Source organism: Buteo buteo, chromosome 7 (genome assembly GCF_964188355.1).
Source record: "Buteo buteo chromosome 7, bButBut1.hap1.1, whole genome shotgun sequence".
Taxonomy (NCBI): domain Eukaryota; kingdom Metazoa; phylum Chordata; class Aves; order Accipitriformes; family Accipitridae; genus Buteo; species Buteo buteo.
The window spans coordinates 38583206-38599878 of NC_134177.1; the positions used below are offsets into that span (position 1 = coordinate 38583206).

The 16673-nt window shown below is 41.6% G+C and overlaps 1 protein-coding gene across 5 annotated transcripts in view; it reads left to right on the forward strand.

The window, feature by feature from the left end:
- Positions 1 to 218: 218 nt before the first annotated feature.
- Positions 219 to 16673, forward strand: part of ANKFY1 (ankyrin repeat and FYVE domain containing 1) — a 35288-nt gene continuing 18833 nt past the window's right edge. The window contains exons 1-7 of one of the 5 annotated variants that reach the window (XM_075032478.1): positions 219 to 317; positions 5514 to 5706; positions 7276 to 7394; positions 9800 to 9935; positions 11453 to 11576; positions 13730 to 13879; positions 14788 to 14953. In XM_075032478.1, the coding sequence (XP_074888579.1) occupies positions 308 to 317; positions 5514 to 5706; positions 7276 to 7394; positions 9800 to 9935; positions 11453 to 11576; positions 13730 to 13879; positions 14788 to 14953 (898 nt within the window). In that variant the 5' untranslated portion in view covers positions 219 to 307. Of the gene's footprint in view, positions 318 to 2131; positions 2171 to 5492; positions 5707 to 7274; positions 7395 to 7622; positions 7735 to 9799; positions 9936 to 11452; positions 11577 to 13729; positions 13880 to 14787; positions 14954 to 16673 lie in introns of those variants that run through there. The other 4 variants (XM_075032477.1, XM_075032479.1, XM_075032480.1 and 1 more) reach the window with 4 other exon arrangements.

Here is a 16673-nt window from a genome sequence, read left to right on the forward strand (position 1 = left end):
CGAAACGCCTCAGGCGCAGAGCCGGAGGCCGGTGGGCCCCGCCGCCTCCTGAGGGGACGGGGAGCGGGCGAGGCGAGGCCGGCCCGCCGGCTGGCTCCCAGGGGGCCGTTCGCTGGCTGAGGCGGGGAGGAGCCGCCGGTATAAAGCGGAGCGGTGCCAACGCCGGCCCGGCGTGCCTGGGGTTCCCGCTGAGAGCAGGCGGCGGCCGGAGCGGGGCGGGGGGCGTCCCGCTGGTCTCGCGAGAGCGCCAGGCTCGGGCGGCGGGGCGGGCGGCGGCTCTCGCGAGAGCCGCGGCCCCGGACCCAACATGGCGGAAGGTAAGGGGGGGAGCCCGGGCGAGGGGCCGGGCGGGGCCGCGGCCGCCGGGTGCGCGGGTAGCGCCGCTGGCCGGGGTGGCTTCTCCGCTCGCAGGGGACCGGGGCGGCCTCCGTGTGGGGCTTCTGCTTTTTCCCTCTGTGGGACTGGCTCGGCCCTGCCCGCGGCGGGTGGGCCAGGCCGCCCCCGAGGTGAACGTGAAATGGCGGGGGGGTCCTGCCCAGCCCGGGGCCGCGGGCTAGTACCGCCGGGGGTAGGGCGGGCCTGGCGTGGGCGCCTTTGCCCCTCGGGGAGGGGGATTTTGGGGGTTGCTGTGGCTCTGGGCTGTAGTGGGTGGTGGGGAGCCAGCCGGGACATCCCGCCGACTCCCTCCCCGCACTTCGCCGGTCAGGCGGGAGCTGCGGTGGGTGATGCCGCCTGCCCCGGGGCTGCCGGGATGAGGAGAGCCCGGCGCGGTCTGTCGGAGTCGCTGCGGGCGGCGGCTTTTCGTGGAGTAAGGCGGAGAGGCTGTGCTGCAGCCTCCGGGTCACTAGCTGCTGGGACTCCCTTTGTCAAATTTGGGCTCTAATGAGATCTGCAGAACTCCTAGACTGCTTTTGTTTTGCTTGGAGGCTATCGGTTACACCATTTCGAAACTAATTTAACTGAGGTAATGGAATTTGAAAAGACACTTGGATTTTTACAGTCCTGCTTCTTTCTGCAAGACAGAAGCTTCCTCTTTTTCCTCCCTGGAGGAAACCAAGTCGGCAAACTGAGCTAAAATGCCCCAAGTTACAAAGGAAACGAAGGCTCTAACTTACAGTCTTAAAAGCACAGCCTTTGACTTTTGAAGTGCAACTCTCAGACAGTGGTAGAATTTTAAAACCACTTGTGGAAGATTAACTAGGATGTAGCATATGTTGATCTTCTGGCATGCATCAGCCAAGAGGATGCTGCAGTCAAGCTGGTTTAATAAATCCTTAGAGCAACTCCTCACTTTTTGTGTGCTAAAGTACCACTGTTTCATATGTAGCTGACTAGCCTCTTAGGCTTGCTTTTAAGCCTTGGTGACCCAGTTCTGGTGGGCATTAGGTGTCAAAGATGTCTTCAGGTGGTGAAACTTTCACCACTGAGACCCGCAAGGACCTGAGGCTCTGGTTCAGTGTCCTGCTCTGCGGAATGAACCTGCAGCTGATGCAAGTCCTGTTTCAGACATCTATACTTCTCAAAGATTCTTCCCTAATTCAAGTAATTCTCTGATCTTTTGGCTAAAGAAGGTACATGACCAGTGAGTGATCCTGCGTGAACAGGAGTAATAAGCTGGAGTTGTAGCTCTCCCCACTCAGTTTCTTCTGATATCTGGGCGGAGGGGCTCGTTTTGTCCCTTCAAACAAGTAGCTATTTGCAGCAACACTTTTCTAGTTAAGAATGACAGTATTGGAGAGTCAGCTGAAAAGTGAAGGCTTATTAAGGAAGGGAGCTTGTCAAACTGTGGTCATCTGCTCAGAAGCTGAGTGCCTTTTTGTTATGGAAGCGTGGACTCTGTATGGAAGTCCTGAATTAGATTTATTGCAATTATTAGCTACAAATTGATTGAACAGTTTATAAAGAAAAGAGCCGAGCTTGCTTGTCTGATTTCTGTGAGAGTTCTGTACCACCAATACCAGAGGATACTAGGTTACATGCAGGCATGGGTAAAAATTGTTGGATTAATGCTTGAATCTAAAGCAATAGGAAGTACGCTGTAGTACTTTGGGATGGTTGTCAGGGTAAAGATCATAAGTCTGCAAAAATGAGGAGGAACAACAAAACAACTTGTACAGCCTTGTGGAGGTGGGGGTCAGAGTGTGGAGCAGTGGATGAAGGACTTGAGGGGGTAAGGAAATATGTTTTTCTGAAATATTTCACTCGGGTCCACTTCATAAATAAACAAAAGCTTCTGTGACTGCTTTTGATGGGTGGGGTGGGCAGTGTAATGGGTTCCACTTGACCTTCCCTCTAGTTTTTGGTACATGCTATCTGTCACCACATTGCCTCCCTGCTTATCTCTTTGGATTCAGCTATCTAGTTGCTCTTGAGTACTTTTGTGCTCTCTCCTGTGAGAACATTTCAGTAGCCTTTTCTGAAGTCCTCTTTAATATCTTTGACATGGAACATAAACTTCTGCCTGTTCATGAGATGCTAGTCTATCTGCCAGAAAGCTGTTAACAACACTGCTTTTATTTTCTTGTCTAGCTATCTGTTAACTCTGTACCTGGACTGTGGGCTCAGAAAAGGAGTCACTTTGTGTATGCCTCTGCTGAACCCAGGCATCCTCTCACTGATGCATGTGGATTGATGTTTAGCCAGAGACTTACTGGTATCTTCCAGTGAGTCTGTCCTTTCAGTGTCTTGATGCAAAGAACTTCATTAGGTGTGTGCATGCAGTAATTGTACATTATACTTGGGAGACAGTGAGGTGTATGGTCATATATAATGTGGACTGGCAATAATATGTGCTCTGTCAAAGTGATTGCCAGCTTGAAGATACAATGGTCATTTTGCATTGATTTTTAAAAAGTGATGATACTTCTCCCTCCTTCCAAAATTGAGAACTGTAAATAGTAAGCCTGGAGTTGTGGTGCAACTTGTTTAAATAGAGGTAGTGCTTCTACCTGAGGTTGAGCAGGTTCTACTTTTGAAGCAATTCTTATTAACTTACGTAACTCTCCTATTAACTCTTTAAATGAACAGTATACAGAGAAAACTTGAAGCTTTGCTCTTTTGCAGTGAATGTTGATTAACTGGACTTTGAGGACTGTCTTGAATGTGCACTTGAAATGTGCTGTAAGATAAATATTGTCTGCAAGTGTGCAGTAGTAGCTACTACACAACTGGTGTGTGTGGTGTTGTGTAGAATAAGAGAAACTCTTACTTTACAACTCTTGTAATTCTTACAATAAGTAAATACCTATCAGTCCCTCTCACTGAGGTCGCAGGAAGCATAGGCTGTCAATCTGACAACAACATTTTTCAAAGCTTCACTTCGAGGTACTTTCACTGCCAGTAGTGATTGTCTTGGATTGCCCTGGAAGCAGCAGTAACAAACTTGATTGTTCGTTATGCATAAAGTTTAAGCTACTGCTGGTTGAGGGTTTAAGGTTCTGCGTTATGTCCTATTGACTTCAGAGTAATTTGGAGCCAGTGAGCTGACTTTGGTAAAATGACAGTATTTGAGATGTTACCTTCTGGTACTGATTCTTTATTCCCACCTTCACACTCTGATTGCTTGACTGGAAGATGCAGTATTTCTTTAAGATTATATATGCTATGAGGTTCAGCAGGCAACTTCTTGTTCCTAGCATTTGAATTTGTATAGCACCTAAAAATCTCACTGTATGAACAGTGGTGGTGTTCATACACTAATTTTTGGTGTGGTTCTTAAAGTGCCTTTCAGTCATCACTCTTCACTCCTATCAGACTTGTGCCCTCCCTGCTGTAGGAGTAGCACTTGCTTTGTGCCACCCTTGACATCTTCCTTATGAATCAGTTGCGAAGGAGCCGTTGCTCAAGAGACATGTCCTTCTAGCTCTGGGAACACTGAAACTGCATTTGTCTTCAGATAGAAAGACCAGAGCAGAATTTCAAACCCTCTTTGAGGGTTGGTAGGGTGTTGGTAGCACAATTCTGAAATCATAGTATATTTCAATAGAATAAGGAAAGTATCCCAAAGGAGATGATACCTATTAATTTCTAAAGGATGAAGCTAAATAAAAGGCTGCTGAAGGAAGTACACTGCCAAACCTGCTTAAATAGTATTAGCTGAAGAGTAAAATAGGGTAAATTACTTTCTGATTATCCATTACAGTAATTGTTAAGTTAAAAGACTTATGAGGGAGTGTTTGCTGCAGCAGTCCATAGAGGAAAGACTAAATGAGGCATTCTGTCTGCAGCTGGGCAAAAGCAGGATGCTCTACCCTGGGGACCTGTGTTGGAGCAAGGCCAAGGTCAGCTATGCTGTTGAACTTTTCTAGAGAAGAAAGAAGAAAACACTGGTCAATAGAGCTCGGTTTCTCATTGTTTGTAGTAGTGACTTGCATTTAGTAAATAATTGAGAAGAATTGTTGAACAGTGAATTCCTGGCTGGTAGGGAGTAATCTTGTAGGAACTTTCCTACTTAAAATCATTGGTTAGCTTCCAAATTTCTCCTCCCTGCCCCCTCTCATTTTAGGACTGGTTTTGGATTTGTACCTTATTCAGAAGATCAACTTAATGATGGGGGGAAACAAGCACAGTGATTGAAAGCTACATATAGTTTGTGCAACTAATTAATAAATAAGTATTCATAAGTTGGACTGTTTTTAAGCACCTGTACAGATGTTTCCTTCTAGCAGTGCGGTAGAGGTTTTTCATCCAGGTGGCCTGGGTTGAGTTCAGTGAACTAACTTAGCACAACATGTTGTGGAGTGACCATTTAAGTGTGGTGGAAAAGCAGGTTCTGCAATGGGATGGAAATACTTGACTGGGGATCAGATTTCCAGGTGCTCTTGCTGTGCTACTCCTGATTTGAGATAGCTACCATGGACCTGACTCTGCACAGTGATGCCTTGTCAGTGCAGTGCCTCCAGTGGAGGAATCTGTGTGTGCCAGTAGCAAGTAGAGTTTTATATATATTTTTGATTGGCCTTTAAAACATAGATTCTGGGGAGAATCTGTCTTCCACTCTGTCCATTTCTTAGAGTGTCTTAGCTGACAGTGTGAGGAGTTCTAAACAGGTCAGTTAAGTACTCTGAGGCAGATATGGTATGTCAGCAACTGTTCTAATACTCACTTGTGATTGATGCCTCAGCTGTGAAGTCGAACAGCATCTTAACTAAACTGAAAAAATGGGTAAGAACCAAAGAGTTAGTCCTCTATACCACTGTAATTCCCACAGTCACAGACTCTCTTGCTTTTAGAAATCTTGTGGCATTCCTGATTGGACAGGATTCAGGAACTTTAAGTGGCTTCTATCACTGTTCTGATTATTTTCGATGTGTTTATGGCTAGCAATGATGTAAAATAAAAGATTTAATATTGGGGGGTGAGATGCTCAAGTAGCGTGAAAGAGGAGAGACTCTTACTGGAGTGTTCTGTGATTAAATGAGATGTGTAATGTGCTTGTAGGGTTAAGTTACCCACAGATGCAAAACAAAGGTGTGCATGTTTCAACCTTGTAGTAACACTGTGTGCCTCTGCAGAGGAGGTGGCCAAGCTGGAAAAGCACCTGATGCTTCTCCGCCAGGAGTATGTAAAGCTGCAGAAGAAACTAGTTGATACAGAAAGGAGATGCAATCTTCTGGCTGCTGAGGCTAACCAAGACAATGCCAGTGACACCTTCATCAGTCGACTTCTTGCCATTGTAGCTGAACTCTATCAGCAGGAGCAGTACAGGTAAGAAATCCCCCTTTGGGCGAAGGGCTATTACAGGAACCTTTGGCTTTGCAGTAGGTACTAGTCTTAAACAAGGAAAATTCTTTCTCTGCTGCCTGGTACGAATAGGGTCCACAGCTGCAGTTGGAAGAGAATGCTAAGGTCAGGTAGCATACTGAATCCAGTTCTTGAATCAAGAGCTCTAAGTAGAAGTTCATCTCTGAGGCTGACATTTAAGACAAGTTTAAAGAAAACTGACCATTTTCACTGTCAACAGCAAAGCTCCCTTTGAACAGAAGTAATTTTAAACTGTTCTATGTGTAGCTGATGGATTAATTGGATGATTATCTACTACAGACTGGAAAGCTCTCCTTTCTTGAAAGGGTATGTCCTTGAGACCAGTTCTGTATTCCTGTTGTATGTGTAAAGAAGCCTGATTAAATTGGCTTGTCTGGTTGTATGATGTAACAGGTCTTAGACAGTGATCTGTGTGACTTAGTGGTATAAACGATATTGTATCTTTGAATCTCAACACAAAATTAGGTTTAATGGTTTCTTTTCCACAGGCACATTAAGGATCATCTTCAATACTGTAGATGCCTTAACTGATTTAGTTCTGAGATTACAATGATACTTATCAATTTCTTTGCTATTACTGAAAGCAACATAGTGTCAATATAGTAAAGGAGTTCAGTCAGGTAAGGGGAAAATATATAGTTTTGTTTAAAATTTCCTTCCCCTAACACCTCTTCATGAGCCTCCCTGAGAAAAGGCTCTGTGCCTGGCGAGAACTTATTATAGCATGCTGGGTAAAAGATTTGTTAGGTAGCATATGTCAGATGAGTTGGATCACTTCATTTCTGTTCAGCATATGAGTTTTAAAGGCGTAGAATAGAATAGTGGTCTAAAAGGACCTACAAGCCATAAAATGAGAAAGGTAAGTTTTAAGTGCAAGTTTAAAATCTCTGTATTTTGTACTGTAGTTTATAGCGGTGCTTTGATTTAGAAAATGGTCTGGAAAGTACTCCTACACAGTCAGAACATTTGCAAGCTATGGGACTTTAAAATAAACAGGGTAGGTACTTTCTAACTACAAAGGATAACCTGGTGTTAAAGGGGTCAGGATGAAATCAGTGTTCTTGACAGCTGGTCTCCTGGGAACTGGGGATTCTTGGAGTCTGCCTTAGACTACTGTCAAACATTGTTTGTTCTGTTGCTGGTCTTGCCTGAAACCATTGGTGCTTAGCTGACAGTATTAGTATGGACACTGCAACATAAATATTTAACCTCAAGATTGTTGGATTTTCCTATCTTCTACAATAATTCCCTTGCAGTTTATTCCAAAAAAGTTAACCTCCCCACACCCCCAATGCTTTAAATACTAATGACTCATTGCATTTTTCCCTAGAAAAATAAGAATTGTTGTTTGGCAACGTGTTCTACTTAACCATTGAAACATGTTTTGATGTCTCAAACAACTTGAACCTAAATGTGGATACCAGGACATAGATACTATGGAGATGCTGAATATGTATCTAAGCGCAGGGGAAGTCTGTGTTATACATGTATATGCTTTTTTCCTCTTATCAGTGATCTGAAGATAAAGGTTGGGGACAAGCACATCAGTGCTCACAAATTTGTCTTGGCGGCACGCAGTGATACTTGGAGTCTTGCCAACCTTGCCTCAACAGAGGAGCTGGATCTGTCAGGTCAGTCATTGCTTAGTAATATGATGCTTTGATTGTTTTTAGGATGACTGAAAGGGCCTGTTGGGGAAAGGTTACTTTACGTACCTTTCAGACTACTACTGTCCACAAAAAGTGGTGCTTAATCCATTAATTATGGAGCTCTGTCTCTGAAACATGGTAGTACGCTTGTGAACTTGGTGCTAGTGCTAGTTATATCAATAACCTACCTTCTTTCTCTTTAATGAACAGGGGTTGAGAATGGTGGCCTGTTTGTCTTTTCTAGAGTCAACTAAACATAATGAAAAACAAATCTATGTGGAGGAGCTTGACTTCTTCCTTTCTAAGGACAGGGCTTTTTGAGGTAGTGTGCATAATTTCTCTGAAGTGTGTCATGGAAATACCTTGCTTCTTGTTAACATAGTGTGTGTGGGAAATGAATACAAATGCTGATGTGTTATTAAAAAGTTATTTGCTTTGGCACTTTGATACCTTTGCAAAATAGGTGAGGAAGAGAAGTTTTCTGAAAGTCTTCTACAAGATGGTGTTTTGTCCTGCTGTAGCTGTTTCTCTGGCATGTACTTACACTGGGCAGTGTTTCTGCAGATCGAACCTCTTGACAGGCTTTTCTTCTGTACTTAACAGAATAAGAGTCTTATACAATTAATTTGTGAGCAATAAAAACAGGCATGAAGTTAAGCAGGTTTGCTGGCTGGCATGTTGAATATTAAGCATTGGCTTCACTTTCTGCACTTAATCTTATGAATCCTATGTGCAGGCAGACGGGAAAGAAGCAAGTCACAGCAAGCTAGTTTTATGAGACAGCATAGGCTTTCTTGCAAAAGGATTTATGGATCTTTCTGCAGCCACAAAAAACAGATGCCAAGGAGTTTTTAAATTGAGTGCTGTGCTAACAGAAGATTATTACTGAAAAGCTCTTATGTTAATTGTACTTTCATTGCAAGTGGCAGTCCATAGCATTTCTAGCTCCACATTGAAGCTAGTCTGAGAATCTCAAATGTAACTGCGGTCTTGCATGTTTAGCAATGCAAGCACTTCCTATTACAGAATGATGCTTAAAATACGTGCTAGTAAATGATAGTTTCCACTGTGTAAAATTGAATTCTTATAAAATTTGATAAATGGCAAAAGGATTAATTAAGTTATGAAATAGTTGTAGCAAGCAACAAGCTGTTCCCTAAAAGCTGTTATGGTTTTCTTAAGAGGTTCTTCTGAAGAACTTGCAAGCTAAGATTGCCTGAATCCTAACTTCAAAATATAGGCAGCATTTAAAATTGAGTGTTTTTAGAGTTCATGTAATCTGCGGAATTTTCTACTCTTTAAGAAGAGTAGAAAGAGATGAACACAGGCTCTCTTGTCAGGAGGGAGAAAATGAACTCTTACCTCTGCCAAGGCAGAGCTGATATTACAGCTCAAGTAGGCTTTCTGATTCCTTCAAGCTTGGCGAAAGATACTTGTCTTACTAAAACCTTCTGTTTCTTAGGAGGCAGTCTACATGCTATGCCAAGTAGTTGTCTGGTACTCTGCAAATAATCTGGGGCAACCCTCCATGTGAAGGAGATGTTTTAGGATGGGTATTTCAGTGTCTTAAACATGTATGTTTTCATTTTAAAAACAAACAAAATGGCTTCAGGGACTAATGTTATTTTTCTAAATGAATGGTATTTTTTGTTGTAATTCGTTTGGTAGTACACTGTGGAGTAATTCTCATCTACATCCCTGTAAGCAGGTTTGTCACTATACTTCAGACCAGGTGACAAAGGTCCCTGGTCATTGGGCTTCTGTATCTTGTGTCCTGTGGTGTAGGTTTCTATTTTTCTTGCTGTGTAAAAACATAAGGCTTTTGATTAGTGTTGTAAACACTTGAAATCTAACCAGCTGCTTAGACTCTTTTGCACCTTTCCTAGAAATGGTTCACAGCAGTTTTAACTACTTTGTAGTCATTACCAAGGTGTAAGTACCTTTATTGGAATGTAACAGTTCATAACATATGGCTCTGATATCAAAGAAGCAGGATTCTTAAATCAAAAAGGGGATTTGTTCTTGTCAAATGTAGATGTGGGTTTAGCCATATGTGAGGTACCAAAGACTTTAAAGGGGCATCGCTGGCCTCTAAATATGCAATATCTGTGTAGCAGGTAGGAGATGTTAGAGGGGTTCCTGCATTCTGTACAGTGTTCCAATGGAAAAAAGATTTTCTTGCTTGGTGCCAGCATTGTTACTAGTTTCAACTTCTGAGCAGTTTTGCCTCTGTTTTGACACTTTGATTGAATTAAAGCCATACAGTTTCAATGAGGCTATCTTTTTTTCATGGTAGCTGTGACTTTAACAGTCAGAGGAATAGTAGCTACTTGAATAGGTGATTGTTGTTTGGGTATTTTATTAATCCCTGTTGCTCCCTGTACCAGATGCTGACCCAGAGGTAACCATGGCAATGCTGCGGTGGATCTACACAGATGAACTTGAGCTAAGAGAAGATGATATCTTCTTGACAGAGCTCATGAAACTAGCTAATAAATTTCAGCTCCAGCTACTTAGGGAAAGGTGAGTCTTGGTAAATACAGTGGATCTTCTTGAACTGTTCAACCTTGTTTGAATAGAAATAAGGTGACAGCTGCTGGCAATTGGATAAAATTTTGCCTTTTCAAAGTCTTAAGCTTTTAATAATACAGTATGACATTCAGTTTATCACAGGAAATGGAGCCTTGTACTACAGTTAAACTATAGCAGTTTTTCTTATAGCTTTTATGTTTACTTTCCAGTTCTTCTCCCAGTCAAACTAATAACCCTAATTTGGCATTAAGATGAAGTAGAGATCAGTATATTAGTAACAAGCTCTGGAGAGTTGCAGGAAAGGAATTGTTAGAGAATGCTAGGAAGAGTCAATAGCAAGGAGTTTGCAGTATTAAAATACCACAGGTGAAATTTATTTTAACTTAAAGAGCTGTTCTGTGCATCTTGGCAGCTTTTCTTCATGAAGAAGGTTAAAATAACAGTACAATATTTTGCCATTTTGAGATTGATTACACCATATTAGTCGGGGCTAGGTTGTTATCTTGAATGTTTAGAATGCTCTAAATAACCATTTAGAGTTAGTGAGAAGCCCGAACGTACAACTTTGTTTTGTGCAACTTTGAAGCCTTGAATTTAGTTGAAGTACCCTTTGATATAATCTTTTGCCCAAGGAGTGTCTGGGGCTGTAGCAGTACATGGCACTCATAATCTGTAATTTAAGTGTGACTCAACATGAAGCGAACTAAATTGCTCTCAATTCTTCAGACTAAAGAAGCTGACATCTGTAAGGTCAATGCTAGAATTGCCTTCAAGCTTTGTACCAGCCTAAAACTGTCTGCATGTTGTTGTACTAGCTAAACATTCCTCAGCTGTTGTCTAGTCATGGTAGTCTAGTGACAAGTCCATGTACATATGCTACTAGTAATTATTAGATGTCTTGCTAGGTATTTGCACCTGGAGACAAGTATTTCATTTTTTGGTCTTAATATCTGCTTGGAGATCACTGGTATGTTTAACTTTATCTTTATTTTGAGGTACTTGGATTTTCTTCCCATAAACTCAAACTAATAGCTTCACACCTATAAAAATTAGGTGGATCTGCTGTTAAAGCTTATCCCTTCTCTTTATTAAACAAATAGCTATATTTGGCTTGCCTGTTTCTAGCTTTGGCACAAAAGCTGCTTGTGATCACTATAGTACTTCTAAAGAATAGACATCTTCCCTACTTCATAACAGTCAATGAACTTGAGTTTGTTCCTTTGGGAGAGCTAGGATGTCTGTCTCCACTTGCAGGATCCTGCAGTGTGTGTTGTTATGGGACATTAGCTTAGATGGACTCTAATAGGAGTCTGCTCTTAAGAAAGCTGTGTTACAGGGCTTCTGATTGAAGTATGTTTATGCTGCTTAGCCTTATAGTAAAGCAAGGCCAAGCCATTTTCTACTGGCATCTAGGAAAATGAGTATTTAGGACCCTGTTACACCATGGGAGAGTGATTACAGTAAAGCTGTTTCCTGATTACTGAACACTGGCTTTCCTATTTTGACAGATGTGAAAAAGGAGTTATGTCACTAGTTAATGTCAGGAACTGCATTCGTTTCTATCAGACTGCTGAGGAGCTGAATGCTAGCACTCTTCTGAACTATTGTGCTGAGATAATTGCTAGTCACTGGGTAAGTACTGTCAGAAGCAAGAGGAAAAATGTTTGCAGAGTATAGGAACTTAATCAGTAGCATTTTGCTTAACTTGCTGTACTATCTAACCTCAGGAGTATCTCTTGGTATGCTAGCATTCAAGCATTCCAGTTGGGATGGGGATTACATGGGCTTCTGATAACTTTCAGTGACTCAGGTGACCTATTATGCTGACCCTTATATGTTTGCAGAGAGCAGCAGTTTTGATAAAAAGCTGTCAAATCTGCCTGCCCTGTTGCCTGGTGTGAGTGAAGGGGCTACTTCTGAGGCAGGAGTGACACTTCCCTTCCTATCTGTCTCAGTTATCTTTATTTTATAATATGTGCTTTTGACACTGTGTGTTATTTGGTGTTGTCTACAATACTAATTCATAATTATATATTTGAAACAAAGCACATTAAGTGGCTTCTTATCTAAGATTTTGATTGTTGTCTTTAGAGGTTATGTCTGTTGTCTATCTTGGTGTGAATGTCTTGACTGAGGGAAGTAGCTTATAGCCTGAGGAGTTGTTCTGTTCATTGGAAATACTTCACTGTAAAAAGCACCTTACTTTCCTAAACATGAGTCAAACCAAAGGGGCAGTATTCTAATAAGCAAGAGGATTGTTTATTAAATCTGGACTTGGGACTGTTTAGAAGTTCACCCATAGTTGGTCTCTGTCTATACACATCACAAATCCCAGGCCTGCTTTTACTTCTAAAAATAATCCACAGAAGCCAGGGAAGAGTTTCTTTTCTGTAATGGAGGGAGTGGCAAGGAGTTTTGCAACTGACTTGGGAGTTTCACTTGCTCTGATCTGTTATTTTGAGGAAAGTTTGAGTAACTTAGTAGTGGATTAGCCTTGAAAATAAGACTTGTCAACAGCAGACTAGTGTGTGAGGGTTTAGGTTATTCTAAATCTAAAATGCATCATCCAGATGTGGATGTGTCATTGTTTGGCTAATGCAAAAGCAGAGGGAAGTGCTTTGACCTGACACAAAAAAATATATTCTTGTATCTGAACCTGCAGGTCAGCCATTTTAACTCTTTCATGCTTCTGCCTCCTAACTTTTGACACTGTATTCTACCTGGAAATGAGGCTGTTTCTGTTTAGTCAAATGAGCACTAGCTCAAATCTAAGGTCTTCAGACTTCTAAGTTTCTGTTTACTTTTATTCAGAGTTTCTTCAAAGTTCTGTGGAGTTGTCAGTCTTCAATAGTTACAGGCCTTTTTGTCAGTGTTGTGGTTTAACCCAAGCCAGTAACTCAGTCCCACACAGCTGCTCACTCCCTCCTCCAGGTGGGATTGGGGAGGGAATCGGAAAGGTAGAAGTGATAAAACTTGTGGGTTGAGACAGTTTAATAGGTAAAGCAAAAGCCACATGCGCAAACAAGGAATTAATTCACTGCTTCCTATCGGCAGGCAGGTGTTCAGCCATCTTCAGGAAAGCAGGGCTCCATCATGTGGAATGGTGACTTGGGAAGACAAAATGCCATCAGTCCGAATGTCCCCCCCTTCCTCTTTCTTCCCCCAGCTTTATAGGCTGAGCATGATGCCATATGGTCTGGAATATCCCTTTGGTCAGTTGGGGTCAGCTGTCCCAGCTGTGTCCCCTCCCAAATTCTTGTGGCCCCCCCCCCAGCCTCCTTGCTGGTGGGGTGGGGTGAGGAGCAGAAAAGGCCTTGATGCTGTGTAAGCACTGCTCAGCAGTATCTACAACATCCCTGTGTTATCAGCATTGCTTCCAGCACAAAGCCAAAATGTAGTCCCATACCAGCTACTGTGAAGAAAATTAACTCTATCCCAGCCAAAACCAGCACAGTCGGAAAATGCTAATCTGTCATTTAAGTTCAGATAGAGAATTAGAGACTAGATGTTAATCTGCTATAATGTCTGGTAAAATGCTAGTTTTCCATGTCTGTAGATGAAAAGTAAGAAAAATTTAACTGGAAACTAAAATGTAAGATGTAAAACTTCTTGAGTGTTTCTTCCTAGTCTTTAAAGGCTATCTTTGATTGTTCCTGCTTGTTATGATGTTATCAGAATGGAGCTTTTAACTGAACTTGTTTTGTGATCATCATAATTACATTGTGCAATGCCTTGTTGATAAATAAAACAGGATTGCTTACCCTTTTCTCTTTTATTGCTTCTAGGATGACTTGCGTAAAGAAGACTTCAGTAGCATGAGTGCTCAGTTATTGTATAAAATGTTCAAGTCAAAGACAGATTATCCTTTGCATAAGGCTATTAAAGTTGAGAGAGAAGATGTAGTCTTTTTGTATCTTATTGAAATGGATTCACAGGTATAGTGAGACTTACTTGACCTATTTTCTAGAATTTGGTGTTTCAAATAACTAGTTTCTAACTACCAGTCTTGATTTTTTTGTCACTAATTCTTATTTGCATGTTTATCATTGCCATAGCTACTTCTATGTATGTAATGGAGGTCTGATGGTAACAACTCCATAAAGACATAATTCAGAAATGATTCATAACATTTCTAAAACACCTTGCGTGCAACAGATCATGTCTAATAAAATCCAGTACCTGATACTGCCATATACATCTAAAGCTGAGTTGTGTCATAGTCAACTCTGCTGCTTCATGGCAGTTCAGTAAGCATCATTTCTTTGAACAAATGCTTTTCTTCTTTTACTGAATGTTTGAAGTAACAGGTGTTCTGTTTGGATGAACACTCTAAACAACTAGCAAATAAGTTGTCCCCCTTGTTGGGGGATGGAAGAATTATTCAAGTATTAATTATCAAGAATTATTGAATTAGTCCTTTAAGATGCCTCAAATCCTAACTGGAAGCTGGGACTGTAGCAGTACTTAGCACACTTAGGTGCAAATCCAATTGGGATTTGAAGTATCTTAAAGGAATAATTGAATAATTCTTCCTAGTTCTATGTTGAATATGCCTAAATAGGCAGCATCCTTTAAGAGTGTAGTAGTCTTGCTTCCTGTGAGTTAAACAAGGCTTGCAAACAGAACTGTTTTCTTATTGAGCAGTTCTCTGAGTAGACTCACATGTGGTGATGGTAGTCTTCTAATTGTTTTGCTGTGTAAGATGCACTTGCAAAATACTAGTGTTGCATTTAGGCATTAGAGCTGAAGGCCTAACATTATGGTAGTTGGAACGGGCTGTTAAAATATTATGTTGGGCTGGTGAACCTACCTCTAATGTCAATTGACTGAATTTGTGTTGTAGCTTCCTGGGAAGCTCAATGAATTGGATCACAATGGAGATCTTGCTTTGGATCTAGCCCTTGCCCAAAGATTGGAGAGTATTGCAACTACACTGGTCAACTACAAGGCTGACATAGATAGAGCAGACAAGAGAGGCTGGAGTCTATTACATAAAGCCATCCAAAGAGGTAAGTAAATAGGATATGAAGCCTTGTTAACTTGCAGTTGTTCCCAGTGTGGAATATATGTTCCAAAGTCTGTTCCTGCGTCACTCTGTAGTTGACACTTCAGTTAGAAAATTGTAGTCAAGGATCAACTTTCTCCTACTTCTTTTTTTCTTCAAACTTAAAAACAAACTCTTATTTGGGATCTGAAAGCTAGGCTGCTGGCTGGTGAATGAAACTTACGCTACATGACATCCAGAAGCAATCTAGTAGAGTAATGTCTGCTAAAGGAAGAAAAGTAGGGAGATACTGAGAATATTCTAATTTGACAACACAATGTTTTTCTGACAAATAGTTGAATCAAACATGACAGCCTAATCATAAATTAAGATGAAGCCTTTTTTCTAGACCTGTGTTGAATGCAACATATGCTTCTTTGTGATTATGGTTAACAGCAAGGGTCCTTGCTACTGGACGGCAGTTTTAGGGGAGGGGAAAACTGACTGGGAGAAGATGAGGAGCAGGTGGAGGTGCTTCTGTGCCAGTGTGAATATCTTCAAAGCTCCAGTGGATAGTAGCATAGTTATCAGAGTGAAGTCTGAGTACAACTACATGATTATATTGAGCTGTTCTCCACCTTAGAGTGGAAAATGCATCTTATGAGAACTGGAGCACAGTAGGACCTGGTTGCCATGGCCACAGTATTCTGAAGGCTTTGGAGCAGCATCATCTTGGCTGATGGCCAAAGTCTGGTAAAAATCTGTAGTGAATGCCTTGTGCTACTAGTTGCCTGCAGTGATATCTCTGGCAGCTCTTTCTGTTCCAGAAACCCAAGCACAACAGGAATTGTACCTATGACTGGACCTCATGGGTATTGTAGTGCTACAAATTAAAAGCATGAGTTTATTTTTAACAGCAAGCTCTTCTGGACTCTTAGAAGTAGTTTAAGTTTTGTAAACTCAACATACAGCTCCCAACTTCTTCCTTTAATCTCTTACGTATCTAAACAGGGTAATGCTGGTGTCTGATCCTGTGAATGAAACTTCAGCAGCAGGAATAGGAGGCCTTCTAGGCATAGGTTAGTGTTATGATGGCTGCAGCCCTATAAAGCACTAGAAAGATTGCAGCAGGCTGCTCTTCATACTTAATACTAGCATTTGTCCTCTAGTTCTAATGTCTGCTTCCAGTCTAAGCTAGAGCTCTGAGAATGAATGCTTGCTTTTCAGTAACCAAAGCTTCAGTGAATTAATTACTGTTAACAATCACATGTTCTGGAAATGGAGCTAAAGCAAATTGTCTGAACTTGCCACACGATTCTTACTTCCTATGATCACTGGCGAGTGGGGGAATGTCAGATATGGAAATCAGAAAGTGGGATTTTAGTTTTTACTGGCAGAGATGATACAGCAATCTGTATTGCCTAAACAGCTGAACAGTCATCTTTGTTCTCCAGTCTTGCATTCAGGACAAGCAGCTTGTGAATATATCTATTCAAAGTAGTCTCTGGAGTAAGGGAGACTTGTATTATCCTGAAGTCATTCTCTGCATCTTGGTGTTTCAAGTCCAAGGTTTCATGTACTGAAGTGGGCTTAAGTTCTGACTTCTGAGAAGCTCTCAACAGGGAGTTCTCATGAATGCTGTACATGGTGGGTCCTAACTGTTGAAGCCCTTACCCTATATATAATGGGGCCCAAACTTTCAAGAGCAAAGTCTGTGTTATTGCTTGTTTATGTAGCAAGACTGA